Raw genomic sequence first — 25399 nt, 5'->3', positions numbered from 1 at the left:
CAACATCAGCGCTGGTTAAGCATAAACACGTCTGTATCAAACAGCAATATTCTTCTTCCATTTTGCTTCTTTGGCAAATGTGTCTGTAGGCACGGGTTATACGTTATCATCCCGCAAGTTCAAATTGTTTTGCATAAATCTGTTAATCAACCTCAGTACTAATCAAAACTTCTAAATTGTTTAGAACAGTGGTTCTCAAACTTTTTTCATCAAGTACCACCTCAGAAAAAAATTGTCACGCCAAGTACCATCAAAATGAGCAGTATTGAAATACAATAGGCTATATGTCATATGACATATTACATACATTATTTTTGATAAATTTTGAAATGTGTGTAGCATGTACATGACATATTTCATTCCTCCGCGTACCACTAGAAGGAAGCCCGCGTACCACTAGTGGTACACGTACCACAGTTTGAGAACCACTGGTTTAGAAAATTACAGGACTTTAACTCAGCAATTGCCAAATTAAAAAATAATGTCACACAAAAAACAATTAAAATAATTTATTTTCAAGATAAAAAGTACCTGTGGACTTTTTTTTTACCATTTATCAGTTTTGGACATGTGAACGATTAGTAACAACATTGGCTTTGGCTTTCACACCTGTAGATTAAATGTTTTGTTCTGAAACAGGGATTAAAATTGTTACATTGTTGCTCTTTGTTCTTGGAGCGGTTCGCTTTCACACGGCAAAGTTTCTAAACGAACCAAAATAGCTAAAACAAGTCACGTGCGAGTAAACTCTCCTCACATTGGGCAGAGTTTCACACTTTAATTTTCAGAGTCCCGCTCAGCTGTCATGCGTCCTTATTTTAATTTATGACGATGAGCAACAAGACATCATAAGCGAAAATCTGCGCTTTATTTTAAATGGTGACGCCCACAGACATCGTCAGCAGATATAAATCAGAGGTAATACTTTTTTTTTATACACAGCCGTTGGCTAGAATTGTGCGTTACAGGCTTTACATTATAGAGAGAAATAACAGATAGAGGTATCTGTAGAGCTACACAACAATGGATTTGCTCTTCAGTGTTTGGACTCTCAGTAATGACTTTAAACCACACTGAACTGAGCTAAACTAAACTGAACTTAAACACTAAAACTGAACTACCCTAATCCAGTTACTATGACCATTTATGTGAAGCTGCTTTGACACAATATACATTGTAAAAGCGCTATACAAATAAAGCTGAATTGAATAAACCAAGACTGCAGTTAAGTCGATTTTCCTAACCGATAAACAGCTCTCATTAATAGTTACCAAGCTTTCACTCGAGTATTTGACATGAAACGCACTGGTAGAAATGACATCCCGCCCTACTCATAATTCTCTCTTCATATAGCCATATATGCCTATAACATAACCATAATACACTGTGATATAGCCTGGTTCTCACTACAATCGGTCCGCTTCAGAGTTTGTTTCAATCGAGCCAAGACCCCCTCATTCAGGCCATCTCAGACTGATTGTTTTGGTGCAGATCCGAGCGCAATTGCTGGATTCACATATGCCAAATAAACTGCGCTATCTGGGACAGCGTGCCAGGTTCCGGAACAACAGTATAGGTGTGAAAGCACCCTAGTTTGCTGTTGGTGGCTGTTTTTGCCCCATTTACTTGCATTATAACCAGATTTCTATTGCAAAGTCATGACGGCATATAATCATGCATTTTTGATTGTTGCTGGTTTTCCTTGTTAGGAAGAGGTAAAATGTGTCATTTACTGTTGATCATTAGTTGGCAGCATTGACCCTTTATTCCGAGTTCAGACTGCATGATTTTAGACTCGATTTTGACTCGCCGACAAGTTTTGAGAAATCACCGACAAATGCCTGAAATCACAGGCAAATCGCTGCTCGTGCACGCGAGTGACAATCACAGAGCATGAGCTATCAAAGACGCAATATGAGAGAATCCCCGATGCCTGTGAGATATTTGGTGTGCTGAACATCTGGAGATGTCAGTGATTTAAACCATGCCTTGTGAAATGAGTTTTGTCTGAAAATAACATCGGCGATCACCAACAGCCAAAGAGAGAGCAGCATTCATTTGTGTGTGTGTGTACCTGCAGGCCAGCGGGAGGTTGAGTTAGAAGTTAAAAGCGCTCATTTTAGGTTTATTTTCAGACCCAATAAATGGAGGAAAAACTAGTGGAGGTTTGACAGGAGCAACCCTGTCTTTTTGACGCATCATACAGAAAGTTAAACAAGAAAGTTGAGGAGAAATGGCTAATTCCCTTCAATCCCAGGTGATCAAATATGTACATTTTCTACCCCTTTAAAGGCTTCTTTCTCGTTATGTAGTTAATAACAAAAGATATTCTACGTATTTTTGGCTGTGAGACGTAGTTTGGACAAAGTTGTCGGCGATTCTTCCTATAGTAAAGTCATGCAATGTGAAAGCCCCTGTCACCGATCCATCATGCAGTGTAAACAAACCAGTGACGAAACGCTAGCCCAGATAGTCATGCAGTGTGAAAACATCTGTGTGTGTGTGTGTGTGTGTGTGTGTCTGTGTGTGAGAGAGTTACCTTTACGCACTTACCTTGATGCATCTGAGAAAATCAAAATGTACATCTCAGCTCTCAGAACTACATGGAGTAAACAAAAACAAAGACTATTTATCCACCAGCTGCCTATTGATGTTGAGAAGTATGGACGGCCTCTGTGTGAACCACAAAAAAATCATTTGATTGAAGTAAAGTGTCTTTTTCTGATTTTTAATGTAATAGGTTTTAAAATGGCTTTACGCATCAGTGCACACACACACACACACACACACACACACACCTGCCAAATCTTATCTTCTTCACTGCACCAGCTATAAATCTAGATTTAGAGCCGTGGATAATGTTTGTGCAGTTGTTGGCCTGAAGTGTGTGTGTTGTTTTTCTCCAGAGCTGTGATAAGATCAAGCAGTCAGCCTCGGGAACCAAGAGGAGAGTGTTCGTAGTGGAGACTATGGGTGGATATTGTGGTTATCTGGCAACCACCACTAGCATTGCTGTCGGTGCGGATGCTGCGTACATATTTGAAGATCCTTTTAACATCCATGACCTCACGGTAAGACTGAACACGTGATTATTACTGTGTTATTTTACTTGTTTTTTTTTCTTGCATATGAATAACATTTTGTTTTGTTTTTAGACCAATGTGGTGCATTTGACAGAGAAAATGAAGAAGGACATTCAGAGAGGGCTGGTGCTGAGGTAATTCTGTTTTTCATGATAAAACTAAACAGTCAACTCAATCAGGCCTCAGACAGTTTCTTCTGAGAAAACAAACACCTGATCTACTTTATTCTGCTTATTATGTGCTTGTTTACACCTGCTCACTGATTGTGATACTTTACTCTCTGATGCTTAAGAGTGACTGTAAGTGTGTTTTCAGGAACGAGAAGTGTCATGAACACTACACCACTGATTTCATCCATAAGCTTTACTCCGCCGAGGGGAAAGGTGTGTTTGACTGCAGAGTTAATATCCTGGGACATCTGCAGCAGGTACACACACACACAGACAAGGCTTATGAAATGAAACTTCATAAGTGAGATATGAATAGTTACAGATGACTGTTGATCATGTTGTTCTCTTTCCAAAAAAAAATAAATCACGACTTGAGAGATATGACTGTGAGCCTATAAGTATAGTCAGAATGAGCCTATAATTCTAGCTATAAAATAAAACATCTATCTGTTGTTTTTTTATATTTATAATGCTTCGTTCACACCAGACGCGTAACGCGCGTCAAGCGCGAGTGATTTACATGTTAAGTCAATGCAAACGCGAGAATCACTTGAGTTCAAAAATCTGAACTTCAGCGTACATTCGCGCCACGTTAACAAATCAGAAGCTTGCTCTTATTGGGGCGTGATTGTGACGTAGAACCTGTTGATGTTGTCCCAGGGGAAATCCTCCAGCCGACACCGACAACAGTTCATCAAACTCGGCTGGGCTCAGTCTGAAGCACCGCTAAAAGCCTCCGTCATCCAGGTTCAGTTTCTGGAGGAGTTTATGAGCTCACAGAGCTGGATGCACCTCTGAAAGGATGTAGTGTAGTAACACAGCATAACATGATATACAGGGCAGCACAGTTGCTCAGTGGTTAGCACTGTCACCTCACAGCAAGAAGGTCGCTGATTTGAGCCCAGTTGGCGTTTCTGTGTGGAGTTTGCATGTTCTCCCCGTTGGGTTTCCTCCGGGTGCTCCTGTTTCCCCCACAGTCCAAACACTTGCGTTATAGGGGAAACTGATGAACTAAACAGGCCATAGTATATGAGTGTGTGAATGTGAGTGTGCATGGGTATTTCCCAGTACTGGGAAGGGTGTCCGCTGCGTAAAAAAAAATGCCGGAATAGTTGGCGGTTCATTCCACTGTGGCGACCCTTGCTAAATAAGGGACTAAGCCAAAAGATAATGAATAAATGAACATGATATAAAGTAGATCAGTCAAGCAAGAGTGATGTATTCCTGAATGTCAGTAAATGTTTTTATTGAATTACTGATAGAACTACTATTATTTCAGCAAACTAAATCTACAGAAATACATTTAGACACGTCATTTTTTGTTTTGTTTGTTTTTTAGAGAGCCAATGCAGAACATTTGTGCATCTCAGAGCACTGGTTCCTTCCTGAATGAACCTTTTTTTAACAACTCACCTGAGTCAATGATTAAAGAATCATTTGCTTTGTTTCTAAACGAATCAGCAGTTTTGAACTAGTTGCTTGAGTGAATGATTCAATGACTCAATCGTTCAAACTTGAGGAGGCTTCCGCCACCTACTGGAGTTATAGGGTCTTATTTATTTACCAATGACAGGCCAAATACATTCAATAAAAGTAAAATGAACAGAAAAAAAAGTAATCAATGATGCAAACTTCATTAAACATGAGACACAATCTAATTCAGCAATAAAGCAGGTGTATAAATCCAATAGTGTCATTATTAGAGTCAGATCAGCAGCTCTGTGTTGTTTATTTGTTATTAGGGTGGAGTTCCTACTCCCTTTGACAGAAACTATGGGACTAAACTGGGTGTTCGAGCTGTACAGTGGCTGACAGAGAAGATGAACGACAGCTTCAGACAAGGTGAGAGGTTTACAGGCTTAAAACTCAACATAACCATCTTGAACAGCTTACAGAAAGCAATACCTACTAAATTAACAGTCACACTTTATTTAATGCTCAATTCACACTAATAACAAACCATTACTCAAATTTTTTAACCCCATAAACTACTAATTAGAGGCTTATTAATAGTTAGTACGGTAGTTTAGGTATTGGGTAAGATTAGGGATGTATGAGCATATATCGGCACTGGTGGGAAGTGTGCATTGCCACGAGGCCGCATATACAGCCATAACGCACTGCTACTTGTGTGATATTGCGTTTATACAAAAGTTTGACGGCATAATTGTGTATATAAAAAACAAAATCAATCATGAAGAGTCTCAAATCCTTTTGTATGAGGAACTACTTTCTTCTACATTGAATTCAAATCATAAGCTGACAGTTAAACAGCTGAGTAAGCATCTTTTAAACTTTAGATCTGTAGTGTCTGCTTTTTGTTGGCTGTATGTGGGCGGAGTAATACACAAATGGTAAAGAGGCTGTAAAGCAGGTCGCACACCAGAAGTGCCGCTCCGCGGCGCGCCGCGCAGCGCCACGCAGCGCCATGTATTTTAGAATTCTAAACATAGGTTTCTATCAGGATACACACACCGGCGCCGCAAGTCGGCGGCTGTCGGCGGCGCTCGGCGACGGCTCAGGACGCAGTTCATTTTTCAGCCGCGCCACAGAGCGCCATCTGATTAGTTTCATGTTAAATATCATTCGAATGTGCGCGTCTGGTGTGCGATACTTTAAACTGTCATGTACGCGCCGTGTCGCGGCGCCGAGCGGCGCTTCTGGTGTGCAACCTGCTTAAGGGGGCTGATATTACTTAAATATATCACGGCTATCAGCCAGTCAGATTCAAGAACCAGACAGAACTGTTGTATAAAGTATAATATCATACTTTATACGTAATAAACACTTAATATCATAATAATAGGCAGGTAAAAAGCCTGTAGTAAATATTGTGAGTTGTTACTTAAACTAAAGTGTTACCACGTTTATATACGCTTTTTAATTATGGGTGCACTTTGCCAAAAAACAAAATTGAAATTGTAATAATTATTTATTATTGTGTTTAATTAATTAATAAATTAATATAAAAAGTAATTTTGTAAGACTTCTTGTACATTTATCTTGATATTTTATACAGATTTTTAAAAACACAAGCCAATAAAATGACTACATTTTATTGACAGTGAACGAGTCGAGAGGCGTCGTTTTACCAGTAGTACCATGACAGCACAGTTGGACATTGACATGTCGTGTTGTTGCGATATTTGAGCAGACTTTTATGGCTGATAATTTCCCCTAGTTTTCATGTTGATTTTGACTAATATAAATCATTCAGATGGAGATGTTGTTTTCCTTTAGTCACATGGCGGAATTAATTTGTGTGTGTGTCAATCAGGTCGTGTGTTTGCGAACACTCCTGACACAGCCTGTGTGGTGGGCCTGTATAAGAAGGCTATGACCTTCAGTCCCGTCACTGAGCTGAAGGAACAGACCGACTTTGAGTGAGTGACCCTTACAGTTACACACACACACACACACACACACACACACACACACACACACACACACACAACATGATTATTTTTCACACAAGTATATTTCATGCATGTGAAGTTATGTAATAAATTGCTATTCAGAAGCCTCTAGTCCCATCATGCTACAACAAACAAAACTGACAATAAATACAACATATAATGTAGTTATTCATTTGTTTTTCATAGGCATACTGCTTCACATCCTAATAATTCAAATTGATTTTATGTTATTTCGATTTTTTTTATTTAATTATGGTTAAAATTTCTGTACACATGAATAAACGTAGTGTTATTTTAGTAACATATATAAGTTATTATTTAAACTTTTTATTATTTGTTTTTGTATGGGTATATATATATATATATATATATATATATATATATATATATATATATATATATACTGCCTGAAAAAAGTCTTGTCATCGATCCCTGTTGTAAGAGCAACAAATAATACCTTGGACTTCTAGAAAAGTGGCAGAAGGTGTATTTTTTTCCATGAATCATCTGTTGAACTCAAGCGGCAACCTCCCGCTCTCCCTCGGGAAGCCAATACGGAAGTAACTAAAACTGCAATTCATCCGAAATTCCGCTAGTCCTGGCCGCTCCTGGCTCCATAATAGAGCAAATTTCAATTGAGCCCACTGTTAGAATGGCCAACTTTACAACAGGAAAAAAGGTGTTTACAGCCTGGTGCAAAAAAAGATTTTGGTTCATAAAGCTAATATTATCCTTCATGACAACTGTGAGGGGGTGAATATTTTTATAACTCATCAGTTTCTTTTATATTAAGTTATGTTAAGTTTGCATAATTAAGGGTGTGGCCACTTGAGTGACACCTAGGTCTCGTTGGTCGCCGTCACGTCACCTCAGCTGAATCCTGCAGACTAGCCACTGAACTCGGCATATTTATCGCATTTCTGTGTTGTTTTATGTGGCTTTACACAGTCAGTTGCCTTTTGGACTTGTTTCCTACAATTATCATATGGCATGGGATGCTGAGTGCACTTAATTGTGCTCACAAACCATTTACGTGGCCTCTGTTTACCATGTGAGTAAAGTTATATACTCATAGACCATCTCTATCAATGTATTTGTTTTATTTAAGATCATTTAACATGTATAATGTTCTTTAGAGCTGTAATGAACTCTAGAATCTGACAGATTGATTAGCTGTGGGCTCTAGATCAGTCATCTGAAGTGTTGTCATACAGTGTTATGCTGGATTTCATCAATAGTCCTGCATTAACTAACACAGACTATATCTGAAGTGTTTGGAAGTAATTTGCGTTTTCCTCCTGTAGGAAAACGTCATAAGAACAATGCTTAGTGGCTCGATGTATTACAGTAGTGTTTTTAAAAGACTAAACACTTTATTGATATAGTGTACAGCCAAGCACATGTGGTCAGAACATAAACGAGTCGCAGGTGATAAAGTATTAAGCGTTCTCCCAAATTAAAGTGTGTCTGAACCAGGTCCAGGCAAAATTTCAGCAGTGTCTTAAGCTTCGCCCACTCTACGCCTCTTTGCCCTTGTTTGGTATCCCGCCGTGAGTGCGATGACGCGCAAACAAAATGGTGACGGTTGGCCACGCCTACTTGTGGCTTCTTTTGCGCTCTTCAGAAACCTATGGGTGACGTCACGGATACTACGTCCATATATTTTACAGTCTATAGTTGAACTTCATCCCAATCATCACAAACACTGCAGAAGACCTACTGGAACCAGCATGGACTCAAGATTCTCACAGAAATCAGTCAAGTTTGGTGAAGGGTTGCATTCAGTATGGGGGCGTGCGAGAGATCTGCAGAGTGGATGGCAACATTAACAGCCTGAGGTATCAAGACATTTGTGCTGCCCATTATATTACAAACCACAGGAGAGGGCAAATTCTCCAGCAGGATAGCGCTCCTGCTCATACTTCAGCCTCCACATCAAAGCTCCTGAAAGCAAAGAAGCTCAAGGTGCTCCAGGATTGGCCAGCCCAGTCTCCAGAGATGAATATAATTGCATATCAGCATTGAACATGAATCCAAAAAATCTTGATGAACTCTGGGAGTCCTGCAGGAACGCTTTGTTTGCCATCCCAGATGACTTTATTAATCAGTGATTTGAGTCATGTCAGAGATGTATGGATGCAGTCCTCCAAGCTCATGATGGAGTCAGACACAATATTCATTCTGTCTCCACTGCAGCAGGACTTTATATTCTATACTATATTCTGTCTTGACAACCAGCAAAAAACTAATAAACTAAACTTTTCTTTCTACATTTTCACTTCAGTTAACTGAAAAATCAATAAACCTTTAGAGAAACACCAGTTTTGTTCTGTTTGGAGAATCTTTAAGATTTCCAGCTGTGTGTGTTAAAAAAGTAAAAAAGTAAAGTTCTACTAATAATAAGCTGTCTCTCTGGTCTTGCAGACACCGGATGCCCAAGACACAGTGGTGGCTAAATCTGCGTCTGATGCTAAAGATGTTGGCAAAGTACCAGACATCCTTCAATGAGTACGTGACGGGAGAAATCGAACATGTGACCCGGCGCTCGCTCAGCATCGACACTGGCTTCTAAAACACACACTACTACTGCCATCCTGAAATCAACACACACCACTGCCACTCCAGCGTTAAACGGGTAAACACCTCATCCTTTCGTGAGTAAAGGAGGGTGAACTCCAGCTCTGTGCCTATAACTGATCACATCCTCTGCATTTGCACCATGTTTACACTGGTTTACATTACTCCTGTTATTATCTAGATAGCTATGAACAATACTCTTATTCTTATATTACTTGGTTAACATTTATAATTGAGTATTGATTAGAAGACTGTCAGTTTAATTTATGTTTTTGATAATGCAGCACATGATGGTTCTGGTTTTCTAAGTACAATCTCCCTGTTTTAATAAGCAGCTGTAGCAATGGCAGCATTATGATCACACTTTAAAATAAGATCTCATCTATAAACCTGAGTAAATGCATTAATTGTGTTCAGATGCTTAATGTTTCTGAATTGAGAGAGTAATTTAACCAAATCAATGTACTGACAGACTTTGGCAGAACAACTAAAGTAGCATCTGAGCTGTGCCAAATGCTGTTTGTGCATTAAGGATCTTTCCATCATAGTTATTCTTATTAATTATCCGCCTTAATTCAGTGCATTTGTGTTCATGCACATTTTAGTGTTTAATTCCAGCATTTCTAATGGAATATTAAAATTAAACTGTCCATAAAAGCTCATCGATGGAAACATACAGTGTGTGGTAAGATTAGTGAGTACTTGAGAAGTGTTGTTGGTTTTTATTTTAAGGATAATGTACATCCAGGTTGGTGTTCTCACAGAATAAAGCCTGACAGATTTATCAGCAGCTGTTGAATTTGACTGAAGGCCTTTATTATGCGATAACAACCGGCTGGATCTACATTATGCTGATTATTACATGGCTACTTGATTTAAAATGAGTAATCATGTTATAGCTGCTTTAATTAAACAGAAAGCTTGCAGAAACAAAATGCTGATTACACTAATTTACTAAAACTACTTAATATTAAGTTGCAAGATGGCATTAAACATTCACAAAACAGCCGTATGACACATAAACATATTAATATATATATATATAAATATATGAATATATTTGGTCAAGATGATTTGTAGTACCCGGTCAACCCTCTGTTATTACTTTGAGAGGTTGTTATCCTGAAAATAACATGCCTCAGGATGTCATCCTGTGTAATAACTAATGTTAACAAATGAAACCTTATTGTAAACTATCACCAGCGTTATTTTGCTGTGCCAAAGCAATCATGCAAACTCCTCTATTTTTCATAGTGCAATGCAACACCAGTCCGTTCCAGTGCCGACACTGTCTTTCTTTATGATAATCATATAAACTGCTGCTATTAGTAGAGAGCTCAACATCTTTATATCATAGCAAATATTTATTCCAGCAGCTGGAATAGTTTGATGTGATGAAGTGCATCACAAGCAGGTTAAAGTGGAGATTTTGACTGATTAATGTTTGTACTACTTGTGATTGTGAGCTTGAGTTATGTTCAATGTTGTGCCTATGCAATCTGTGATAAGTGTGAAGCAATAGATGATTCTAGTGCTGCATGTTTTACATCTCCAGTATTTAACACTCCGGAAAATATCACTATTGAGCTATAGTGAATATCAATGTGAGAGTCTAGTCTAAAGAAAACCGATGCATTAACGTAAATAAAGCTTATTGTGTAATTGTTTAATATATATATACATTTTGCATTGTGACATTTTTATAATCCACTAAAGGGACTATAACTCTAGTGATATATGTGTGTGTCCACACCAGCAAACGATATCAATCTGTTTACTTTTTTAGCTTATGCTCTTCTTTTTTTGCATTATCCCTTTGTAACCAGCAGATGTCCTTAGTGTGCTGTGTTTCTAGCACATGACCAGTGAATCCAGCTTGTGTAATCTATCTAATCAAACAGTGGATTTGGCGATCACAGTCAGTGTAGTGAATTAAAAACACTAAAAATGTTTCCTCAGCATTTTCAAAGGAAAAGAAACACAAAGATACTAAAAGTATTCTAGTTAGCTACGGTACTTTTATTTTCGTACTTCAATTTGCGAGCCTGGCTTGCATTGTTTTTATGTAACTATTTTATCTATTATGTACTAGGGGTGGTCCAGAGTGTATTTTTAAGGCTTGGTTGTGTTTATAAGATGCAAAGCGATGTGTGCTCATGCTTCACTTGCAGAAAACCATGTTATTTTTTCATCAATCTTTTTGATTACATACAGCTACTCAGCTAACATGAAAAACCACTGTCATATTTCCTAGTTCCTCCAAAGCTTGCCCTCAAAAGGCTCTGATTGGTCATTAGGCCTCTAGCACACGCTTTGCCTCTGCTGGGTAAATACTGTCAGTCAGAGTAGCCGTGTCAGTGTGAGTCTGAATTAGACACAAAAGGAAAAGGACTCAGCTGAATCTCACGCCTGCTTTCTAAAATAAAATCTGACAAGTGTCTTTCACATATATTTGTGTTATAAGCATAAGTATTATAAAAAGTTATGTCTTCTGCGAGTTCGTTATTTAAGATGTGGAACGCAGGAAAAGCGGTCGCATAGAGAGACACTGCAGCGCTGCTGAAGTGGCTGTTTACATCGGTTTGACGGATAAATGTAAAGTTGTAGCTAAATTGTTAGCGGTGCCACACAGCACTTCCTGTTGTTTAATTCCTTGTTTACGTCCTTGCTACAACATACCGTTAACGCTAGACACGATGCAATGTAACAGATCGATCTTTACAAATAAAAACACTTACAGGTTGTGGCTCACAATCAACAGCTTCAGCTTTTATGGTTGGAGCTACTCCTTCTTTGAAGAGTTTTTAGCCGAATCCAGCACTGAACTAAAGAGATCTCCTTTGTCAAATGTTAGAGCTATATATATTTATTATAATTCTCTGAAATATAGTTAATACTGTACTGTGCACTTTCTCTCTTTGTTTCGTGTCCTTTGGAAGCCCAATTACAGAAACAGAAGAAGTTCTGTGGGAATAGCAGCGTTTGGACGCCATTTTAGCTTTCTCTGCTATAACATTACAGTGCCTGTGGCCACGCCCCTTCATGGTGATCTCACTAACCCAGATGTGTTTTTTGTAGTTCCCAAATTCGTTAGCTGTAGGCTTTGTTAAGCTACCTCTCTAAAGGCCAATGTCTCCCTTTTGCATTAAACTCAGAGCATCTTACATTCAGAGATGTTGTTAATGTTCACACAGCTACATTACACATCAACTAAAGTTTAACATATGATATCATAGTGGACCACCCCTTTAAAATAGTCATTATCTTAAAATTATCTTTAAATAATCTTTAAAAAGAGGGCTTAACATCAAGCAGAGCTTCTCCACGATGTCCTCTATAGCTTTAAATTGCGCAAACTCTTTATATATTAGTGGATTCTGATTGGCTGTTAGAGTTTAAGTTTTTTAGCAGGAAATAAATAGTCTGAAAGTGATTCCAATGATTTAATTAACTCTGCTGTTGTTTTACATTAAGATTGATTATTAAAACAATGTTATTATCTTTATCATTACTATGCTCTATGTGAACAGCCCTTTACAGTATATTTGGCATGGCAGAAATGAGAAAAAAATGTCATGATGCAAAATTTAGTCATAGCTTCATGGTTTTGTAAACAGTTTTGCTCTTGATTTTCAGATGAAATATAACCTGTGGCCAGTTCCATAAACTGCTCAGACTAATCATATAGTTACTTTTTTAAGGCGGTTTAAAATATGGACGTGTGTAGCTTTAATCCAAAAAGGAAGATAGATGACAGCAGTTGTTTAAACTAGTCTTAACATGTTTATCCAGCTGACCACATGACTCGCATGTTTATTAGTGTTGCATATGAGCCTTTTAACTGTCAACATACGACAACCACTATAGCTGCGTCCCAAATGGCACACTATACACTTATGCACTTACGCACTCAATAGCATAGTATTTGCATGTAGTGTCATCTCAAACCGAGCACTAACTTTTTTTTTTTTACTAAGCGGAAATTCAAACCACTTCCCTGATGACTTTTGACGGTTGCCAAATTAGTGAAATAAATGACCAAACTACCAAATAATACCTGCATGAGTACAACTGCATTCACCTTAGGGAGGCGCTATAATCACTCGTAGGAGAATACTGCTTTCACAATCCAAAATAATCCAACATCAGTGCACGATAGCTCCGCTCCTTCCACTACATGAGCAAAGCAGCGGTCGTTGAGTGCATGAAGTGTCCAACAAACACACTTTATTTTACCGGTTGAATAAGTGCATCATCCGGGTTTTTAAAGTGCACTTACTTTTTAGTGTGAGTTTTCTGTGTAAATGCACTACTTACACTATTGATACTACAAAATGGTGTAGAATAGTGCATAAGTATGCGATTTGGGACGCATCATATGAGTCTGTTGTTTTGTTGACATCTTGAGAACTCAGTGTTTGTGTCTAAAAACGTAAGCCATTAAAATCTACATGTATAATGAATGTAATCATGCACCTGAATGTCCTGTCAATTAATAAAAAATCTATATAAATATACTACAATATATAATAAAATATATTTAAAGATCATATATGTTTGCTCTGTTTTAAATGGTGGGAAATGACCAGAAAAGGAAAGTCAACATTGTTATATTTGTAAAGTAGAACCAAATACATTTTATGAGAAGAGCATACAGGGGATTCAACATTCTGTTAAGTATAATGCATGTATTTTTGCTGCAATCGTATATTCAGAGTTGAAGTATACATGTTAGTTTTTTTAGTTATACTGAATGTTGAGTTGAACCCGTCTGAACTAATGTGAAATCTTACATGTAACAGGACATACTTCCTAACAGACATTTGAACTCATTTCTGAATTATAATGAAGAGATTAATATAGTTATAATTTTCCAAATCTGAAAAAGAATGGAGAGGAATCAGACGGACCTGCTGTGTCTGGTGCGTTCACACACGGCCGAGGACTTTCTGCCCCAAACGAGAAGGAAAACTCGTCTTGACAACTGCCTTCATCAAACAGGAAACCTTAGAGAAAAACAATGTCTGGTAACACAATATGGCCCATTGACTTTTATTACAATTAAGACAAAATGATTAGCCCTCCTCTTAAATTTGAGCTCTTTCTCAAATGTTTCCCAAGTGCTGTTTAATGGAGAGATTTGTTAACATTTATAAAAGTTACATATTTAAAGTTATTAAGATACAGCAGAAAAAATAAGTAATGATCACATCATGTTTTTTCCACGGGAATAATATGTCTATTAGAGCTGTTGACGTGGAATTTTACACTTTATTTTGTATTTTCTACTGAATTGGAGTCAGGTAATTGGCTGGGCCCTTCCACAGCTTGATTTTCTTTCTCTGAAAGCATTTGAGAGTTTCCTTGGCTGTGTTTTGGATCACTGTCTTACTGCAATGTTCACCCTGGCTTCATCTTCATCCTCCTGCTGATGTAGATGTTGGACTGAAGCAGCTGATATTCATTTACACTGATGAAGGGCAGAGGGTTGCTGAAGAACTACTAAGAAATTTCATCTGCTGTCTGGGCTTTCACTGCCTTTCTTCATGTGTTCAATGCTTTTTGCCTGCGTCAATTAATTTTATTACACGTAACTTCATTTGTAAACTAATTAATTTGTTTTCTTTGCATATATGGATTTTTTTTTTGGTTGTTACCAACATCCAGGTGAAAATTTCAAGTCAACGGCACCTTTAGAAATATGTTTTCTGAGTAAAATGGTGACGTGTTCAATACTTATTTCTTCCACTCTACTAGTTTACTCAGGTGTTTCACAATTTTTACTTTTTTGTTGCATTTTTAAGAAAAAGTCAGAATTGTGAGTCATCATAATTAACTTTTATTTATTTGTTCTACATTAGTTCTCTAAAAGCCTCTATAAGTTACAGTAATAATGCTTGTAAATAACCAAAAGGCAACTTCATACTGTACTCTGGTTATTTTAGATGTTTTATGAGTTGCTTTATTTAATGTATTAGTAAATGTCGAAAATAATATTAACTAAATGAATAAAAGTATTTTTATTGTTAGTTCATGTAATCAATAGCAAATTAAATCTTATCGTAAAGTTATCACTAGTGCTAAATCGTAAAGTCCAAACTAGTGCTAAATGTATATTCAATAAGCTTCATTTTCATTCTTTTAAATGCAATGTCTTATTTTTCTCCTTTGCTTTTGGTGTGCAAAACAATATATAGATTGTACATCTTTTAAACTGGTGTGGATGTTAAATATCACTCATGAACCATATCTCACCTGTAAACTTGGGTGCAGATCCTGGTGACTTCTGCTACCAGAAACACAAAGTCAGCTTTTAAAAAACATCAAACACAAGCCATTTAACACAAGCATCATGCAGAAATACAGTACCTTGTCGTTGAAGTAGGAGCTTGTGAAGTTAAATGGAGATGCCTACAACATGCATACACAAATAAGATGGTAGTGAAAAATCATACTCGAGTAAAAGTACCATTACTTTTACCATTATATTACTTATTAATGTAGTGCAAGAAAAAGTAATGACAAATCATTACTTTTGACAAATCATTACTAATCTGACAAATAAAGGCCTTTGATTGATAACAGTAAAAGTACCAATACAGCACTAAAAGTTTACTTAAAGAGGACCTATTATGAGCCATTTTGAAAGATGTCAAATTAATCTGCTGCTTCTCGTTCAGGGCTGTTTATGCTAATGATGGAGACATGGTCAATAATGGGCGGGGCTTTTATCAAGTGTGATTATAACAAATACAATTAATGCATTTTTATCATTAGTGTCTGGCTGTATTCACACTGATTCCACACAACTCTCTTTAAACACCTTATAAAATTCACTTTTGCATAATAGGTCCCCTTTACGTAAAAGTACAATACTTTTAAACTAAAAAGTTCACACTACTTTTAAACTAGTGTGATTTTTGAGAGCAAGTACTCGCAGTCATTTCAGTATGTGTAATTTGTTGCTTTACGCCACTGCATGTGTCAGATTTGTAGAATCAGTGATTCACCTCTTCTCCAGCTGATTCCACATCGAAATCACAGCCCAGCTTCGAGAACGCAGGAGTGCCTGGACCAGAGTTCATGGAGAAGACGAACGCTGGAGACTTGCTGTGTGAGATCTCCTGACGTCCAGGTGATGCATTGGGACTGTTGCTGTAAATAGATCACACAGAAATCAATCTCACTTAAGTTCGTTTACTCTCTTTCTAAATGCATATTCCTACTGATTCATTGATGAAAGTAACCGTCTGCAGTATATAGTAAACCGTGAATGGTTGGATCATACTTTAAAGAGAAGGTTGGTGTAGTTGGTGTGGCTTGTATTCTAGCAGGTGAAGGAGGAGGACAGACGACACCATCACTCTCTAAGTCCTCATAAACGTCTGCTGTGCTTCTGTCCAAATGATCCTCCTCCTTTTCCTCTGACGCTTCCACCATGATCTCAGCAGTACATGAAACATTCACATTCCCCTCCTGCAATCATGCGAACAGATAGAAGTGGTACAAACAATAGGATTTTTTAAATGCTTTAGAAAAAAGTCTCTTATTCTATAGGAATAGTTAATTCAATTTGTAATAAAATATATATGTATACACACACACACCAACACATACCCTGGACCTCGAAACATTTTGAAAAAAAGATTTGTACATTATCTAAAATCTAAATAATTAAGCTGTCCGTTGATGGGATTGTTTACTGGGATACAATGTTGCATTGTTTTTTGGGATAGAACAATATTTGTCTACAATTATTTGAAAGTCTGCTATCTGAAAGTTAAAAAAGTGAAATAATAAGTAAATCGCCTTTAAAGTTGTTCAAATTAAGCTCTTAGCAATACATATTGCTAATCAGAAATTGCGGCACGGTAACTCAGTGGTTAGCGATGTGGCCTCACAGCATGAAGGTCGCTGGTTCGAGTCCCAGCTGGGCCAGTTGGCATTTATGTGTGAAGTTTGCATGGATTTCGTCCGAGTGCTCCGGTTTCCCCCACAGTTCAAACACATGCACTATAGGGGAATTGAATAAACTAAATTGGCCGTAGTGTGTGACTGTGTGTGTGTAAATTAGTGCTTTTGGGTGTTTCCCAGTACTGGGTTGCATCCGGAAGAGCATCCACTGCGTAAAGCATGCCAGAATAGTTAGCGGTTCATTCCACTGTGGCGACCTCTTAAAATCAGGGTTTAAGCTGAAGGAAACTAAATGAATGAATAAATAATCAGAAATTAAGTTTTGATATATCTATCAGGGAACACGATCTTTACTTAATATTCTAATGATTTTATACAAACAAAATCCATCAGTTTGACTCATACAATGTTTTGTTGGCTTTTTCTAAAAATAAACGCCACGTTTGTGGTCCAGGGTCTATACACCAAATATATAAGGATGTGTGCACCAAACTAGAGCTCCACAAAAAAAAAAACTGACATATTTTATTTTTATGCGATAGATACTGCGAAATAATTTCACTGAATGAAATTAACAGCGGGCGGCATGGTGGCCCAGTGGTTAGCACTGTCGCTGCATAGAAAGAAGAACACTGGTCCGATTTCTGGCGGGGTCAGTTGGCATTTCTGTGTGGAGTTTGCATGTTCTCCCTATGTTGGTGTGGGTTTTCTCCGGGTGCTCCAGTTTCTCCCATATTCCAAACACATGCGCTATAGGTGAATTGAATAAACCAAATCGGCCATAGTAGATGAGTGTGTGTGTGCGAATGTAAGGGTGCTTTCACACCTGTGAATCGATTCAGTTGTTCCGAAACAGAGATTAAAATTGTTACATTGTTGCTCTTTGCTCTTGGAGCGGTTCGCTTTCACACTGCAAAGTTTCTAATCGGACCAAAAGAGCTAAAACAAGTCACGTGCGAGTAAACTCTCCTTACATTGGTCAGAGTGTCAGGGTTTATTTTGCAGCGTCCCGCTCAGCTGTCAGGAAAGGTGGTGGTTTGGTGGTAATTGACAGGGTGCGTGCGCGTGACGTGTCTGAGGAGAGACGCGGTGGGGAGGGGTGAGAAGGGTGCGCGACAATGCCTATTTGAGGACTGGGAGAGAGACGCGAGATTACCGGGAGATCATCAATCATTTGCAGGCATCCGGAGACTCGCGAAACTTCCCGCCCTACTCATAATTCTCTCTTCATATAACCGTAAGCCTATTACATATCCATAAAACACTGTGATATAACCGCGCTCGGATCGGATCGCTTTCTCACTGCAATCGAACCGCTCCAGGGTTCGTTTCAATCGAGCCGAGACCACCTCATTCAAGCGATCTCGGAGCGATTACTTTGGCGCGGAACAGAGCGCGATTGCCCTGTTCACATATGCCAATCGAACCGCGCTAACTGGCCAAACGAGATACGTTCCGAAACAAAAGTGTAGGTGTGAAAGCACCCTAAGAGTGTATAGGTGTTTTCTGGTACTGGGTTGCGGCTGGAAGGACATGCGTTGCGTAAAACATGTCCTGGAATAGTTGACTTTTTTTTCCACTGTGGCAACTGCTGATAAATCAGAGACTAAGCCGAAGGAAAATGAATAGCTCTTATTGGAAAGAATTTCCATAATTTTACATTGATTACAATAATTTTGTAGAGCGCATACTGATAAAAGCAGTAGATCAAAGATTTATATGAAAAAAAACAACAGAAGTTTTTTTTGTTTGTTTTTTCTGGGAGTCTAGCATGATTCAGGTACACAAATTTAGTAATCAAATGTGAAATAACAGTGTAGTTTTCATTGTGTGCATATGTATATGCTTAAACCAGGCATTTCCAAACTCAGTCCGGGAGGGTCGGTGTCCTGCAAAGTTTAGCTCCAACCCCAATCAGACACACCAGGGCAAGTTAATCAAGCTCTCACTAGGCTTTCTAGAAACATCCTTGCAGGTGCGTTAAAGCAAGTTGGAGCTAAAATCTGCAGCACACCGGCCCTTCAGGACTGAGTTTGGACACTTAAATACATTTCATCTTTCTTAAAGTTAAAAACATTATAATTTCTTGTGCATGAATGCTTTAAACAATCTCATGCCTTAAAAACACAAACGCAATAAACTGTGGCTCCTGGTTAACTATAATCTTGATTCTACATTGCGGGTGCGCACTTTTCAATTGAAACAATATATTGTGCAGCCAAACAAAACGTTTGTACACAAAAGAGACTTCTTTCAAAACCATTAAATTGTAATGTACTTTACTGTACCAGTTCATTCACTTCCTCTGATGCCTGATCGCCTTCATGCATGTCATCTATAAAGAAAAAAACGCTTGATTGTGACTCATCTGTCTTGTCTCGTCAGCATTTTATTTAGGTTTATTTTGCAATAATCCCAGTATATTCATACATTCTGCTGTTTACCTTCATCAATTTCTCTCTTGGTCCACAAGCCATGGCTAATTGTGTCCATTTGAGATTCACTTTCTGTTGTTTTGTCCTTAATTTCCACAGACTGATCTTCATCCTCCATGTGTTCATCTGCACATTCCTCAGGTCTCTAGAAGTTAAAGATTTTACAATCACTTTTTTCTAATTTCTCAAGATAACCAAACAATTTCAGGGTGTACTCACACTAGGCTATCTAAACCGTGCTCAGGCACGTTTGACGCCCATTTCCTGGTTTGTTTCACAAGTGTGAGTGCTTCGAATCGGGCCCAAGCACGGTTCAGTTGTCCGGCCCTGGCCAGGTTGGAAGGTGTGCCAGAGCGTGGTTCGGTTGGGCTTTGACGCGGTACACTTTTAGTGTGAGTCCAAAGCGCTCATTAGAGCAAAACTGAAGATGCGGTGTGACTTTAAGGGACTGTTTTATATGGATTTATTAATCATTTTTACTTTTCAATGAACATGAACTGTCATGGTTTATTAAAGACTCAAACCCCACGCTGCACTTCAGCTGAACCTTTAACAAACCTCCTAATAGCTGCAGCATGAGGACTTTTATTATGACTTATGAGGGTTAAAAGTTGTGGATCTGTTCAGCAAAATATTTGACTGTGTGTCACTGCATCCCAAATGACTAAAAATAATACAAAACAATATAACTGAAGAAATCTCCATTGTATGGAGCGAGAGAGCTTATTTTCTGTTAAACTGAACAGTCACATCATTGATCACGTAAGCATGCTCAGGCTCAGAAGGTAAAGTTGCAATGTGATTGCGGGGAGAGGGGACAAGGGACAATCGTGCCTGAGCATGGTTCAAGGCAACCGTGCCTAATGTGAATACACCCTCAGTCTACAGTACACCAGCAGAGGTACCTCCATTACTGCGTCTTGCTGAGGGTCCATTTCATCACTTTCATTTTGTAGGCCATCATTTTCTTGGCACTTCCTGTTTTCATAGCTACTTCAGAAATCGTGTTTATTACAAGAATGAAACTAACAACTGATTTAAAAAAAAACAAGTTAATGTACCTGTCAGCTTCTTCAAGAACCAGCTCATCCTTACCTATCACAAAAGAAGAAGATGATTTGTGCCAAAGGAATAGTTCACTCGAACATTATTTGTGTACATTCATCTGTGGTTGAATAATAAGCTGCTTCCCAAATCGTATACTTACGCACTATTCTACGCCATTTTGTAGTATAAATAGTTTAAGTAGTGTGTTCACACTGAAAACTCTAAAAAATAATAAGTGCACTTTAATTACCCGGATGATGCACTCATTCAGCCGGTAAAATGAAGTGTGTAATGATGGACACTTCACGCACTCAACGACCGCAGGTTTGCTCACGTACCGGAAGGGGCAGAGCTATCGGACGCACATGTTGGATAACTTTATTTATTTTGGATGGTGAAAGCAAAATTCTCCTACGAGAGTGATTATAGCGCCTCCTGATGGTGAATGCGGCATTTGCTGCGTAAAACATATGCTGGATAAGTTGGCGGTTCATTCCGCTGTGACGACCGCAGATTAATGAAGGGACTAAGCCAAAAAGAAATTGAATGACTGAATGTATTAAATTTATTATATTTATTAAATTAAAAATATTAATACAATTTTAAACCCCTTAAAAATGTTTTAATTTAAGCACTATTTACTCTCCCTCAAGTAGTCCCAAACCTTTTTTAATGTTAAATAAAAGAAACTTTTGAAGAAAGCTTGTAGTCATTGACATCCAAAGTATGAAAAACCGGTTTCCTGCTATCTTCATAATATCTGCTTTTGTGTTCAGCGGGTGAAAGAAACTCAAACAGGTTTAAAAAACTCATAAAGCTTTGAAACAAGTAAAGGGTATGTAAATAATGACAGATTGACAGAACATTTTAGAGGAACTATCCCTTTAAGAGCACATATTAAAGGGACAGTTTACCCAAAAAATGAAAATTCTGTCAAAACCTTTACTTGTTTCAAACCTTTATGAGTTTCTTTCTTCTGTTGAACACAAAAAAATATTTTGAAGAAACCTGTAACTTTGTATTTCCATAGTATTTATTTTTTCTACTATGAAAGTCAATGGTTACAGGCTTTCAGCATTCAAAATATATTTTGTTCAACAGAAGAAAGAAACTCAAAAATCTTTGAAACCACTTGTGTGTGAGTAAATAGTGAGTATGTTTTCATTTTTAGGTGACCTATCCCTTTTAAAAGAATTTGGAAAGTTTGGATGAATTACCCAACGCTGCTGTCAGTTCTGTCTCTTTCTCCATTATTTGTCCTTCTATTGCTCTGATTCTGCTCTCGATTTCCTCGTTCTCTGCTTGAACCTTCAGCAGATTTTGAGCCAGTGGGTTCTGACAGTATCGATCCTTATGCTGCAGGAACACATTCCTATAGCTCTCCATCCTCTCCTGAAACATTTTCCTTAAACAAAAACAAGCATTTTAAAGGGATAAGTCACACAAAAATTTTAATTGGCTCATCATTTACTCCTCATCATCTGTTACACTGTAACAAATGCTGGGTTCCATACAATTTCTTCATGTTGTCCCAACACAAAACAATTTAGTTAAGGTAATTGTTTTCGCAAATTTATGTAGATTGAACATTAACAATTAAGTTGTCCCAAAAAACTCAAGATTTGTGTTGACTCAGCTCTCTTTAATTAAGTAGATCAAACAAGCAGCAAAAATCTTTTAACTATAAAATCTTTCTGAGTCTCTTTCTGTTGAACACAAACGAAGATATTTTGAATAATGCTGGTGGCTGGAACTCATCATCTTTCATTGTAAAAATATATATATAATATTTTCCTGTTAATGAATCTGCATTTTTCAAATTATCCTTTGTGTTCAACAAGAAACTCAAAAAGGTTTTGAACAAGTGAATTAAACTGAATTCATTTTTGGGTGAACTATCCCTTTAAGTTTATCCAAGAACTACAGCTTTTTCATGCAGACTTAAAAGCTGGACCTACATGTCATGGTTGTAGTTGTCCTGTCTCTTCTCCAGCTCCGCTTCAAGTGTCTTTTCATACTGAAGCAGCAGATGTTGTGTTCGCTGTAGACTGATATCATAATATTTGTATTTACATTAGGGCTGCACAATATATATATATAATTTCAGAATTGGCATTTTAATAGTCACAATTGAGAGATGTACAATGTTGAGTCTGTATTATAGACCATTTTGAGAGACGTAAACGATAACAATGGTCCCAACTGCATTTCCTGTTTTACATTTGTAATTTCTATAGCTTCCAACAATCCAAAAAGATCCACATATTGATAAATAATGTTATGATAGCTGTTTTAACATGAAGTTATGATTGAATTGCCTCTTGTTACAGTTATGAAACAGTTTAATAACAAGCAGGAAATGTTCATGGGTTGATGACATGACCACATTGAAATGGTCTATAGTTGACCAAGCAGTTCTGAACACATCTGATATATGGAGTGATTACAAAGTTTTCCCACAATATAATTTTTAAGGCCTATGCCTAAGCATTTCAAGCCATTCAGGCAAAAAAATTATCATCTTTGTAACTTTAACACCTAACTATTATCTTTATGTCTAGGATAAGGACTATACAGTGTTTTTTTTTACATTTGATTGTACTGTTAGCTGATTATACCAGGGTTCATACACATTTTTACAACTAAAATGTCATGATTTTTCCAGGACTTTCAAGTAAAATTGAATGATCTAATGTTTCATGTAATATCTATATATACATTGTAAATAATAAGAAAACCAATACACATTCAAATTTATTACAGCATATTATAAAACACAAAATCGATTTAGTTAGAAATGATTTTATATATCTATTGTATGTCAATTTATTTAGATAACGCTTACACATGTTGATTCATTCCCACTGTGGCACTTCTGAAATTGAGACTGAGCCAAGGGAAAATGAATGAACACAGAATTCATGATGTGAGACCATGTTTTTGGCCGAAGGCAGAAAACAAGTAAAGACAACTAACCTATATTCAAGTTTACAGATATTAGTTCAACTAATTTCCACTACCTATTCAAAACTTTGTGGGCCTTTTTGTTTTCCCAAAACTTTTCCAGGCCTGAAAAATGCCATGTTAAAATTCCATGACTTTTTCCAGGTTTTCCAAGACCGTATGAATGGACCCTGTTACTGTATACTCTCCAGCCATAAATCACTGTTTATTTCATTTTGTAGCTTTGCTCTATTGTATCTATCCATGTTTCTAATGTGTTTATAACAAAAAAAAAAAAATACAATTCCCTATAAAATCACTCCAACCATAAATTTTTGAACTTTTCACTGTTTTTAGTAATTGTAGCCCTATTCATATAGCAATATGTCACCAATGAGCATTCCTAATTCACATTAGGCTCAATTTGACATTTGAGAATAAAAAAATATATACTTTTGCCATACTTTTTAGTATTTTCTTTGATAAACTTCACTGTGGTTTGCTTTTGCTGGATGTCCTCATCAAGTTTGCTGATGGATTTTTGAGTTTTGCTAATATAATCCTTCATCTCCTGAATGTTGGACTCACAAACTAAAACACAACAGAAAAAATGATAATGGCAAACTAATGTGTTGGTTATAACTTACATGTTGAAAATTTCTTGGGGACACTTTATTGTCGATAATTATCGTCGACAATATTGTCGAGATATGCTTACAAACTTACTTTGTATTTGTTGTTTAAGGTCATCTTTCCTCTGAGCAAGCTCTCGAGTCTCTATACCTGTTTATATACAACAGAATACATTAAATATCAAGTTAAACGTAGAAGTATGTGATGAATGAATAAAATTAAACAATTTAATCACCAAACTGAAGCAACATGTTGTCGAGTTGATTTACGGTCTGCTCCTCCATTTTGAAAACTTGTTAAAACACACAGAGGGCGTGAAAATAACACACGAACGTCCTAAATATGTATATTTTCCGGTTTTAAGACGTTATCCACCACAAATGTAAACTTAAATACGAATATCGTGCGTTTTTAGCCGATTTTAACACGGAGCTCAAGCGTGTCCGTTAAAGCAGCCGTTATGGCCCGAGATTCTGCATGATGACGACGTTTTAGCTTACGTCATGTTTTATTTAATATCTAACATATTTTTTATTATTATTATTTTTAAATTGCATCTCATTGTAGAATAGTATTTCGTTGGCTGTAATCAGCCAAATTATATATGTGAATATATATCTCGAATAAAAGCACAGTTTATTCAAAGTTCAATGTTATTCAAACATAACATTTTATGTGCATATTATTTTATTAACTATAATCCAAAACATCCAAAAACTAATAAAATATTGATGATGATGATGATGATGATGATGATGATGATGATGATATAAAAAAGTAGGGTCACACTTTTATTTTAATATAGCCTACAATTCACCCTATTAGCTCAATAACTACCAATTAGCTGCTTATTAATATCTAGTTAGCCTGTAGTTGGATTTAGAGATAAGGAATAGTTGGTTTTAGGGACGAAGAATCGTACATTATAAGTATTAACACGTATTAGCAAACATGTATTAAACCAGTAGTGTCAATTGTTACTTAAACTAAAGTGTTATCAGAGGTATTATTTCACTATTATTATGTAAAGACTAACAATCTTTGATTGTACGGCTGTCAAATAGATTCACTTTATTATACTGTAGTAGTGGATTTAAATGAAAGGAGGAGGGACTTTGATTATACCGACATCTTATTGGACGGGTCTGACCTTCCAGATTTAGTGGGCGGGGCTTGTGTTC

General features: G+C 37.2%; 3 protein-coding genes across 7 annotated transcripts in view; 1 reads left to right on the top strand and 2 right to left on the bottom strand.

The window, feature by feature from the left end:
- pfkla (phosphofructokinase, liver a) overlaps positions 1–13796 on the top strand; it is a 50282-nt gene extending 36486 nt beyond the window's left edge. The window contains exons 17-22 of one of the 2 annotated variants that reach the window (XM_693543.10): positions 2907–3071; positions 3156–3217; positions 3399–3510; positions 4996–5095; positions 6531–6636; positions 9094–13796. In XM_693543.10, the coding sequence (XP_698635.4) occupies positions 2907–3071; positions 3156–3217; positions 3399–3510; positions 4996–5095; positions 6531–6636; positions 9094–9241 (693 nt within the window). In that variant the 3' untranslated portion in view covers positions 9242–13796. Of the gene's footprint in view, positions 1–2135; positions 2258–2906; positions 3072–3155; positions 3218–3398; positions 3511–4995; positions 5096–6530; positions 6637–9093 lie in introns of those variants that run through there. The other variant, XM_073913299.1, reaches the window with a different exon arrangement.
- The window catches only part of nme9 (NME/NM23 family member 9), a 462322-nt gene that overhangs the window by 230650 nt on the left and 206273 nt on the right, over positions 1–25399 (bottom strand). The window lies entirely within an intron of this gene.
- LOC110440054 (uncharacterized) lies at positions 13841–25393 on the bottom strand. 4 transcript variants are annotated; one of them, XM_068223690.2, is made up of 14 exons: positions 24454–25393; positions 24312–24368; positions 24050–24176; positions 22601–22690; positions 21860–22047; positions 20657–20690; positions 20501–20585; positions 19605–19740; positions 19449–19495; positions 16535–16722; positions 16257–16401; positions 15616–15657; positions 15502–15535; positions 13841–14252 (listed from the first exon to the last, which is right to left on the bottom strand). In XM_068223690.2, the coding sequence occupies exons 1-14, from the start codon at positions 24500–24502 to the stop codon at positions 14110–14112; spliced, it is 1365 nt and encodes a 454-aa protein (XP_068079791.2). In that variant the 5' UTR covers positions 24503–25393; the 3' UTR covers positions 13841–14109. The 4 variants fall into 4 exon arrangements, with proteins under 4 accessions (XP_068079791.2, XP_068079792.2, XP_068079793.2 ...); XM_068223691.2 differs by having other exon boundaries at positions 15502–15532; XM_068223692.2 differs by having other exon boundaries at positions 20501–20573.

Source organism: Danio rerio, chromosome 9, assembly GCF_049306965.1.
Source record: "Danio rerio strain Tuebingen ecotype United States chromosome 9, GRCz12tu, whole genome shotgun sequence".
In the NCBI taxonomy this organism is placed as follows: domain Eukaryota; kingdom Metazoa; phylum Chordata; class Actinopteri; order Cypriniformes; family Danionidae; genus Danio; species Danio rerio.
The sequence above is the reverse complement of the archived record's forward strand: the minus strand, read 5'-3'. Positions and strand labels throughout refer to the sequence as shown.